Here is an 11448-nt window from a genome sequence, read left to right on the forward strand (position 1 = left end):
AACTTAACACTGCACTGGCACTCCTATTCAATCTCACAGCCCAGATACCTACCTTAATGAAACTTTCATAGCTATGGTTTTGCTCATAGGTGACACAATTTAAACTTTGATATTTCATTGAAGAATTCAGAGTAGCTGTGCAAGCAGTGTTTATTTAAAAGGCATTCTGCTCAAACTCCCAGAATTATTATAGGATCTTCTCCTAGACAAATTTTTAGTCTTTCCCCAGATTAAAAGTAACAGTCAACTCAATACTTAAAAGGTTCTTTATTTTTCTCTTAGACTTAGGGCTTTCAGGAAACCTTAAAAATCAGTTTCACAGTAAAGACTGATATTGCAAAGCAGTGGGGGTGCAGTTCAAAAGACAAAAAACATAACCCATAGTGTCTTCAAATATAAAAATATATATCCAAATTATTACCTAGGGAAAGTGTACCACCATTTCTGTCTTAAGCTGGTCCTGCCAGCTTTTGGGTCATAACTCCCACTACAGAGCTCAAGAGCTCACACTGGAAGGAGCATCTCCGAGGTTTGTGTCACAGGCATGATTCAGAGCCAACTGCTTTGCTGCAGCATATGAACCCAATCTTAGATTTTCTGAAAGCATTCCACAGTTTTCCCCTGGGCAGTGGGTAACAAGCATCCAAACATCTCCTGGGAAGCATAGGTCATATACACAAAGCCATCTTCATCTTTGTAGTCCCTGTACACTTCTGCCATTGTCAAGGACATGCTGGCTAGGCTTTTGTTGTTCACCAGCAGGTAGAAAGCTTGTGTAGCTGTCAGAGCCATCCTGCTTCTAATTGAAAAAGAGAGGAGAAAAAGAGGATTAAACATTAGCCAGTTGAATGTGGTTTCAATTTCAGTCTATGACATACCTTAAGCAGAGCAGTTGCATGAATTAGGGACAAAAAAATGCTGTGTAAATTATTATGTGGTTTATTGTCTCCATCAACTGGAAGCTCAAAGGCCTGTGCTCTGAGGTCAAGCTTACATGGCTACACGAAAGGTGCTGGGCATGGGCTTGGAGTTACCAGTTACCAGGGAATAGTGTGAATAGAAACCAAAAGCTTCCATAGTGCAGATTTTGTAAATTATTCCAGCTCCAATCTGTTACACTTACTGTAAAGTCTATCTTCAAAAAACAAGTCATTTTCAGAGACATTACACACAAGGATTACAACCTAAGTTGTCCAAGAGCCAAAAGCATCTTTTACAGAAGTTACAATCTAGAAAGATCTTTTTCTTACTTTAAAAACTGTATTGAAAAACATAGCTTTCACATTTTGTCAGAAAATACCACTGAATATTTTGAGTGATTTCTTTGCTGTAATGTTTCATAAAGAATAATTTGGCAACACATTTCATTTCACTGCCATTTAAGAGCTGCTTTGAACTAGAGCAAATTCAGCTAGGTGCAGCAAGAGAGCAAGGCAGTGACAATCATAAGCACAACACAGAGCCCCAACACCGGTTCCATGAGGCAGGGAGAGAGCAGAACAAGAATATTATATAGACTTTTTTCACTACAGTTAGGGAGAAGGCAGAGGACTGTGAACCCAAAAAAGACCCCATTTTTCCCAATAGTACACCTGTCTTCGAACCCTTGCAAGAGAGGGAAGCCATTACATTACTAACACCTTTATCCTCCTACCCACCGAAGGAAGCAGCACTCTAGGAAATGCCTTCTTGGGCACCAGCAGCCAAGCCCAGGTGCAGCTCCAGCCCACCAGTATCCACTACCCACCTGATGATGGTTATGAACTGCGCCATGGTCAGCTCCTCGGGAACCAGAAACTTGGTTTTGTCCAAGACAGGAAGGTATTTCTCTTTATGGTATCTCTCAACAATTACCTGTTTTAATTAGAGTCATACTTAGGAATACCTAAAATATCCAGGTCCCTTGCCCTCCCCTCACACGCTTCTTTCCTTAAACAGCGACAACAACCTCCGATAACAAACCAGAGACTTACCGGGATTTTTGTCGGGAACTTGGCTCGGATCCCTGCTACTTCTTCCCGCCGGGCGGCTGCGGAGCAGAGGAGAGAAGAGACGCGTTACGTGTGCGCGCAGCCCCTCCGACCCGCGCAGCGCTGCGCGCCCCCGCCGCCCCTACCCAGACTCTTCCGGAGCTTGAAGGGCCGATCCGGCTGCGCCCCGGGCGCCGCCCGCATCCTCCCGCCTCGGGGCCGCCGCTGCGCCCGCGCCTCGCACGGACCGGGCCTGCCCAGCCCCGCAACCAACGGGAGAAGCGCGGCGGCTGATCCCGCCTCTCCCGGCTGTCCCACAGCCCCGTGCTGCGTTCCGCCGCCGTGTGGGAGCCGGCGCCCCGAGGGGTTCTGCGGGCGGGACAGCGCGGCGCTTCGTGAGGGGCCTTTGACTGCCCCGCCCAGCGGCTCAGGGGTGCGGCTCAAGGCTGGAGTGCCCCCAGCTGTCTTCCCTTTGCACATGGCCAGCCTTCGTCGTACCGGCAAACCGCTTTCGAGCTATTCACTTGGTTTAAACAGAGAACGAAATAACCTACCTCACACACACAAAAAACTCCAAATACCAAAACAACCCATCCCCTCTCAAAAAACCAACCACCCACCCCAGTCATTTTTTCATCTCCTCAGGTGTTGCAGGTATTGCAGGGGTTCCATACTGTTATCACCTATCACAGAAGCTTCATACCTTTTTGGTGTTTTCTCATGGGCATCTCTCAGAGCACTGACTCTTTCTTCTTCACAAAATATGCAGCTAACTCTAGCTCCCTTCTCACCTAGCCACCCCACTCTTTTATAGCACTCTTATTCTCACTGCTTACAGCTGTGGCCTGTTAAAGTCAGGCTTGTTCCTAATCTCTGATAATTGGCCCAGCTGCAACTCCTTAGGTGTAAGATTATTTTCTACACTATTTTTATTTTCTTATATTCTATCCCCCTACACTCAGGCTACCAGACTGCTTATTTTCTGAATGACTTGAGAGCTGAGTTTTAGCTCTGGTTTTGTCTCTGAGGCACAGCTGCGATTTTAAGAGGTTTCAAGCAGACTTCAAGTCCATCTATTTGGCAAATATGATTGGACAAGTTCCTTTTGGATTGCTGGTTCACCTGCATTTGCTTCAAGATGGCTTTGCAGACGAACATGGCCCAGCAAGGGGTAAAGTTGACTCCAGTCTGGTGGTTGTGTATATAAATAATTTCAGTGGGGGTCTGGAACTGATCCTTATGACTTGTTTGCTTTACTTATCCCTTTAAAATACAGGATTTTTTGTTTTATTTGATCTATCATTCTGATGATGATCTAGTTGATGTGGCATGGTTAGGGACATGGTTTAGTGGTGGATTTGACAATGCTAGTTAATGGATGGACTCTTTTCCAATTTAAATTCTATTATTTTACCAGGCTAAGGGCAACTGGAATTTGCAAATTTTTATTAGTTACAGTTTATGAGCTATGGCAAAGTCAATGACTGTCACCCAAGATAATTTTGAAAAGGAACATCTTTATTAAAGTGTGTGTGCACTATCTATGCATGTGTCAGGTTTTCAACCAGCCTCTCCAGAACAGAGTTTCCAGTAGCTGCAGTCCTTAGTGCTGCTGAACTGTCCCTTTCTCTTGATCTGGAAGCAATGAGCATGAGCCACAGCACAAGCTCCCCCACGTGGCAGCACAAATTTTATTTTGCAGAGTAGACACTTGAGTTTGAGGGACTCATAAGCAAGAGCTCTGAACTTTGAGAAAGGCCTTGAGCCTATTCTGGAATGGTTTGGGTACAGCTCATCCCTATGACTTGATCTTTGCACGAGGGCAGTTAAGCACAGGGTTTGGCTTGAGTATCTGAGTCCAGCTTAAGGTCTTTTGAGTGGAGGTGAGGTGACAGACTGAGGAAGCCTGAGGGAAGGAGGACGTGTGCCACAGAATTGACACAGTGCAATAACTCAGTATGGTGAGTTGTATTTAAGAAGGTGAAGAAAAAGAGGAATAATTTGAAGGGTAAAGAAACAGCACAGGAACAAAGCCTGTAGGAGACAGGAGGATGTGTGGAGACCACAGAGCATTTCTTTGGAACTGTGGTCAGGCGTGGGGCTTTCAAAAGCTGTTCAGGAAGTGTATCAGTTCTTCCACACCCTCGTTCTGGTTTCTGCCCAGTAGATTCAATAGAATGATCCGTGATCCACTTTGTGTAGAGAAGAGGGAACCTGCTACCCCAGTGCTCTGCTTCCTGTGTCACCTCTCACTGCAGGTGGAGTACAAAAGTGTGGCTCCACCCAGGTATCAGCAGCCTTGCTCGCAGGGAGAGGCGCTTTCTCTTCATGTTCATAAATTCCTATGGCAGCATCTAGAGAGGAAAGTGAATACCTGATAAGAAGGTGAGCCAAAGAAGACAAATTCCCAGCAATCCTGGTGATCAGTTATGGCTGTAATGTCTGTGAGAGCTAAGAGTGAGCAAAAACCCAGGCTTTTTTGTGCCATGTGCTAATGAATAATGTAAATGTGTCACAATTTCTGGAGGTAGAGGGAATGGGATGTCCAATGTGTCTGCATAGCACTTACACTTGCTACTGCAGTGAAATATCCAATTTCAGACCTAAATGTGGAATCTATTCCTTCTTACATCCTTTCCCTTGGAAGTTTTTCTTAAACGCAATTTTGTGTAGAGAATGGAATACTCAGAGGATCCTATTGATACAGAAATTGAAGGACAAAAGGGAATTATTATTCTATTTCTACCTGCTTGAATGTCCAAAGCCAACACTTACAGGCATCCTGTAAGTGCCTGAACATTAAAGCACAAACTCAGAGTTCTGTATCTTATCTAGTCCAGTTTCATTGCCACATTCACAGCCTCTTCCAAAACCCAAGGTCTACAGCTATGTTGATGAATTCTCATGTGTCCACTGTCTCCATATGGAAGTGATCTGCTCTGCAAGTGCTCTCAAACAGTCCAATGTGTCCCAGGGACTCAACAACTTAGCCAAAAGCAGGAATCTACTTTTTGAAAGTGCTGTGAGACTTCCACTGCTTGCATCTGGATCTGTGAGCTACTGTAAGGTAAGGGTCAAGTTATCTGTAGACTAACAATATAAATATGAATGATACAGTGCTAGAGGGACTGAGATTTATTTATTTAAGCAACCTAACTGAATGAGAAGAGAAGCTGCAGCATGATGTTCCTAGGGGAAAAATGTGACTTGGCAAAATGAGGATTTATTTGTTGCACTGCGAAAGCCTGTGAAGTTCTACAGTATTATGCATGCTTATCTTAAATACTTGCTTCCATAAGGGTTGTAAGTGAGCCGTGAGGCTGTAAGTGAAAATTGGAGCTTTTGAAGAGCCCTCAGGCAGTCAGGCTCAGCCAAACAATTTAACGGGTTTTAAAAGAGACATTGTAAATATTTGCACACTTCCTGAGCGCAGGTAGTTACAGATGGGGAATCCTTTGCTTCCTTCTTTTCTTCTGCAACTCTAAATCTGTCTATATCTCTTCCTGTGACACAGAAGCAAGCCTCCTCTTGTGGATAAGCCTGACGTAATTGTGTGCTAGTAACTAAATTTCTGAATTCATAAGTCTTTTTATCAAAAAGCTAGCTGGAGTATTATTATGTTTAAGGGGATCCTTAGTACTGTATCTCTGTTTTTGGTCCAAACTCACCCACTAATAAGACTCAGATTATAAACTTGTCTCAAAATGCTGAGATAAGTTCAAAGGTCAGCTGTGGTATTTCTCAGCTGATTGGTGTATAAGGGTTTATAAGTACTTTTGGCTCTTTTTCTTTGTCTCTGGATTTTTTAATGCTTATATTGAACCTCAGTCATAACTCTGATGATTTTTTTGTGTAGTCACAAGGATTAGAAATTATTTATGTTATTTTTAAACCAGAGATTACATTACTGTTTTGTACCAGAGTTTGAGATTTTGGTTTTAAAATGTCTCTTCTGCAAAAGAAACTTTTCGTTAGACTCAATAATTCTCTCTTTACCTTTATTCCTATTGTTCAGCTCATTGTGATGGAATAATTTCTTTAAGCTAGTATTTGGATTCAAGTGCACCAATTGTACTTTTCTCAAGCGCTCTGTCTTTCATTTCAAGATTTTTTAAATCACTCTCAATATTAATTAATTAAATTTTCAACCATATTGAAAGAGCTGAGCTCTAGTGGCATATCCTCAGTAGTGTTTAAGTTCTTTCACCTGTAAGTGCTCCTGGTTTAGCATTTTAAATTTTACAAGAATTTGAGACCTAAATTCTCAGTATTTTTCATTGCTCAAATTGGTGATTCTGACTAGACATAAAGGCAAAAATAAATCAGTGACTCTTTTTGAGAAAAGCTGGTGTGAGCTGGCAACCTGTTGGTCAAGGTCCTCTCAGGTACATCTTTGACTTTCTGTTTCCTGCTGTACCAGTGGTTCACTGGCTTAATGCCCTACAAGGGCTGAACTCAAGGTCTAGGCAAATGTTAAAAAGAGAAAAACATTATTGGATCTTCCTTTCCTATCATCTGCTCTCTTGTTATCGTTAATAAGATGCAATGTTTTATGCTTTCTGTCTACAGAAAAAACCAGAATTGATGTTGTTGTTACTAGGTTGATGTTTCCTTGATCATCTCCTCGAGAAACTAGAGCAGTGTTGTTCTTGTGGACTGAAATTATGGGACACAATATCTTTCTTATCTTGTTGTGTCTGCTGTTTGACGTGGTAGAACATTTGCACTCTGGTTTGCTGGTTTTAGTAATGCTCCTACTGTGAGTACGGATCTTGGTGCTGGTGCCTTGGTGAGAAGTAACAGCATCACTTGCTCTGCAAATATGGATATAAAACTTACTCTTTGTCCAAATATGATCATAATGTTGTTTGAAGTGGTTTTTCTTCCACATAGGGCTTTAAAGTATTTTGTCCAGGGTAGTTCAGTTCTTTTCAGAACTTTGGCTTAATGTCCAGACTTTTCCTGGCCTGCTTGTTGAGGCTCCCAAGAATGTGTCAGACAATACTAAAAGTATCCATTGGGTTTTGGTTTGTAGATACTGGAAACTGGTTTCTATTTTAGCCTCCAAAAACGGTGTTATAACTGACAGGCAGTAGAGGGGTTTTAAAAATAGCTTCAACATGTCACTGTGAAGGTGGCAGCTTTGTTGTTTGATCCTTCTTACAGAAGGGTCAGGAGAGCCAAGCTCTCTGTCAAGGTTGAAAGCCTCATCAGGAGAACAGTGCCAGAGTTTCCAGGAGTGACTGAGACTCCTTGGATACCTCTTTTCTCAGGTAGATGTGTAAGAGGCCTGATCCCTTCTGCGAAATTGTTCTATCCTTAATCAAAATCTGCACTCTTAAGGTAGCCCCATTTAGGTACTCAGAAACTATGGCTCTCAGGACTTGAAGTCCCTTTTAAATTATTTCAGCAGAAATGTCTAAGGCTTAGACCTGTCCAAATCCAAACACTGTCGGAAAAAAAGTCTAAGTATAAAGGAAAGATTAGATTCCTTCTCTACAGTGTCAAGACCGTTACTTTGTTTCAGAAATCTGTTTTAAAGGAATTTTTTAAGTTGTTAGGAAAAATGCCAAGATTCATGTATGTAAAAGAGAGGGATGTTGCTCAGCTATTTTTGAAGAGGGACCTCCAGATTACTATTCTTGGTGGCTCTACTGAGCCACCTACTCTACTTCTGTGATCTTGAACAAGTCCTGGGAGTCTGGCCAAGCCCCTGAGCCATATCACGTACTTGGCTGCATAACAAATACATTGCAGAGCTCAGCTCATACTCATGTGCTAGGAACGAGGCTCTGGAGAAATGGGAACAATTTATTGGATATAAAAATGCTGACAAGTGCTGTGGACTGATATGGGATTAGTCCAAATCATAGCCCAAACGTGTACATTAGCAGATACTCAAAATTGTCTGCTTCAGGAGTCTAATTGGGGATGATGAGGTCCAGAGCCCTGTGTTCTTAGGTGCTGTGTATGGCCAGTGGAGAGAGGGAGAGAGAAGCTCTTGCATTTGGAAAGCAGGTGACTTTCACTACCTGTATGCTTTCAGGTTCCCTATCCTCTTTCAAACAGTATCTTGAGAAGCAATGCAGTACCAGTTTCACAGTGCAGCTGACAAGAGCCGAGGTCAGGAATAGATCTGCAATTGTTACTGTTGGTGGTTCTGGCCGTACAGTGGCTGCCAGCACCAGAGAATGGCCTTTGCCCTGACACCTCAAAAGGGAGACTCTCAGAACAGTAAGAATCTGCATGAGAAATGCTGCTAAAGAGAATTTTTTCCCATGTTTTAAATTAAAGATTAGGTAAAGCAGATCTGAGATCTGATGAAGGTCTCATCCTATAAAAATATGTAGATAGGGTAGATGTGGTGGCTGGCAGTTGTGGAATATTGAATGGCTTCTGTTAGTAACTTCAGGGAGCCCATACAGAAGGATCAAATGGCCCAGAGGATTGGTATCTGGATCACTCAGTGCTAGGTTTCTGATATGGATCCTTCATATCTCAGTTTGTCTGTGATGAAGACCTTTGGAGCAAATCCATGGGATAGTGTCACTTTGGTTTCTACAGTGCCCAAATAGCATAATTTTTAATAGAGGACAAGCACCAAGTGTAAATTTTCCTCTAGTTTTAAAGAGGACCTCTCAAACACAAGGTTGAACCACACATTATTTTATAATGGTGAACCACACCATTATAAAATGATGGCCCAGAAGGAGCCACTGAAGTTGCCCACAAGTGGTTGTGGACAAATGTTAGGTTCATGGACCCTCCTGAAAAATGCAAATCCTCTCCCCTCACATGCACAGTTGGCTGTTTGCACCAGCATGATGGATCTTTTATGCTGCTACCTAAGTCTCTCAGGCTCAGCAGTAAGATGTGTTCATGTCTGAAACTATCTCTGTTTGCAGGCTGGGGGTTTTCATTCAAACTGAACAACTCCAAGATGGCTGTGATCAGACTGCAGAAGGACACATTAAGCTTTTAGACAGCAAATCTAGAGTTGCCTCCATTACTCTGTCTCAATAAATCCTTAAATATTTAATCAGGTGCTTTTCTGAGTTTATAGTATTCTCTCATTCAAAGAGCTTTTCCTTTTTTCATTAGTTCTTCATATACTGTCTTTCTTACATCTATCTGTGAGAACAGTGTCTTGCTACACTGAATTATGTTGAATATTATCCTGAAATATAAATACTGCCGTGTATTTCCATGTATCACTAAGAGCTTATCGGGAAACCAAGTTAGCTTTGCAACTGCTGAGGCACTTTTTACTGAGGAAAATCAAACCAAATTACTCAGACTGACTCTTGTCCCCATCCCTTATGGAGCATTGACTCCATGCAACTGTTAAGTGCAAAATCTGAAAATAAATGTTTTATTAACATAAGAACTCTTCTTGCCCTTTAAATTTCAGTATCCCCGGTGACCTGAGTTAATTCTGTTCTTGTGATTAGACCTTCTCATCTTACAATAAAGAAAATACATCAGACATTGCAGACTTTTTGTGTGCATACTTGTATATGTAAATATGTATTATTATACATAATTCTAAGAACATACTTATACACACAGATATATATATATATATATAGATAGATAGATAGACATATAGGTATATATATCTATATATGTGTGTGTTATTTCTTCTTTTCCACTGACAATATGAAGTCAGATACACACAGTGGATTAAATAAGTTGCTTTGGAAGTAAACGATACTAAATGATTAAACAGCCCAGCTGTCTGTGGTCAAATGCAGCATCTCACCAAGCACTTCTCCAAAATTAAAATTCTTCCAAGGCATGATTTATAATTTAGACCCATAAAAAGGTTTCCTGGATAGCATTTTTTTCCCATGTGTAATGTGGTTCTAAATCTACTTTCTGATCCAGCTTTCTGCAGTTGTCTCTGAAATGGGCTTGGTGACAGATGGTGGCAAACTGCCTAAAGATGAGTAGATATTTTGACTCTCTAACATTCATGTCCAGAGTGGTGAGTTAGTGTCTAGCATGGTAATGTCACAAAGAGGAAGTGGGCTGAGAGAATTCCTAATCTAGAATTACTTGTGCTGGACTCACAGGAGAAAAGCTAGGCAGCCAACTGCTCAGACTGATTCCTCTTATTCCATGAAGATTTAAATCTCTTTTTAGGAGAGATTGTGTTCAAGCAGAACACCTTTTGAAGTTATTTTTTACCTGAACAGGAGCAGGATCCATGTCCTATGCACATTAAGTCCCACTGGTGAGGATACCGATACGTGAAACTGCTTCCCTCTCTCGGGCCAACACAACCTCCAGTGCAGTGCAGTTTGGTAACTGGTGGAGATATTCTTACCACTAAACTCCATTGACCTGGCCATCTTGCCACTTTTGCCACTTTTGTATGGCTCTTTTCTTTTTTTAAGTTTCCCATAACTGCAAATACAGGAAACTAACCTGGACCAGTTCCAGCCCACTGTGAGCTGGCATTCTGGCACCAGGCAGAGATCCTGAGAAGAAGATACTTTTGTCTACCAGTGAAGAATTGGTACAGAAGGGTTTGCCTTATGTGAAAACTGAACTCTGAGACTGGATTAACTTCCTAGCTGTGTCACAGTCAACCTGGGTGCCTTTGGAGCCTCTTTCACTTCTGATGGGATTTCCAACAATATCTACAAGAAAGAGGTGCCAAATTTCTCAATGGTACTTAGTGCAGTGATTAGCACAACATTACTTTGTCCTCATTTGGAATACACTTAATGTCTTGAAATCCAAAGAGAAAGAAGTGGATATTATTATTTACTATGCTCAGAATTATGGATATCCTATGAATATTCTCTCTAGAAGAATGATCTTGAGAAGTTAATTTCTCCATTAAAAGATACAGCTGCATGTTATGACTTGTGCATGTACTTTTACATTATGGACAAGGTAATTTTGGCCGATTGTTTGAATAATGAATAAATTCAAAGATACTGAATTCAGACACCTAGTAATGATGGAAGAGCAAAATTCATCAAGATAAAACTTCACCATGAGTTATTTTCTGTTTCTGAGAACTGTGTAAACTGCACACACCAGTGAGTTGCCTGGCTGACCTACAGCCCCTTCCATGCAGATGCCATGTTGGTGTCTCTCTCCCTCTGCCTCAGGTCTCTTGCTGGTGGCAGCAGTGATCTCCATGCAGCATCGCCGACATCTCAGTCCAGTCACCTTCCAGTTTGTGGCTGTGGCCAGTATCAGTGGCCACCTGAAGCCAGCACTGCCTTTGAACCCTGCCTTCCCTACCAACCAAAGGTGAGAACACACTATGGAGCTAAATGGACCTTGGGTCTGACCCAACATTTTGTCCTAATATTACTAAAATGTCTACAGGAGCATATGAGAACATGAAATCATACTTGTCCACTCTCTGCCATTTGAAGTGCAATAATTTCCTGAGGCAGGGATAGCAGTTAATACCCTCAGACATCTTTCTATGGCTCTGTCCAATAGCATTTTAATT

The 11448-nt window shown here is 41.9% G+C and overlaps 1 protein-coding gene across 1 annotated transcript; it reads right to left on the reverse strand.

Moving 5' to 3' along the window:
* Window positions 1-275: 275 nt before the first annotated feature.
* On the reverse strand, window positions 276-2174 carry MAP1LC3C (microtubule associated protein 1 light chain 3 gamma). The gene is made up of 4 exons (XM_058020919.1): window positions 2117-2174; window positions 1974-2029; window positions 1748-1854; window positions 276-799 (listed from the first exon to the last, which is right to left on the reverse strand). Exons 1-4 carry the CDS (start codon window positions 2172-2174, stop codon window positions 589-591), a joined length of 432 nt encoding a protein of 143 aa, XP_057876902.1. The 3' UTR covers window positions 276-588.
* Between the last annotated feature and the right edge of the window lie 9274 nt (window positions 2175-11448).

Source organism: Melospiza georgiana, chromosome 3 (genome assembly GCF_028018845.1).
Source record: "Melospiza georgiana isolate bMelGeo1 chromosome 3, bMelGeo1.pri, whole genome shotgun sequence".
NCBI classification, from domain to species: Eukaryota; Metazoa; Chordata; class Aves; order Passeriformes; family Passerellidae; genus Melospiza; species Melospiza georgiana.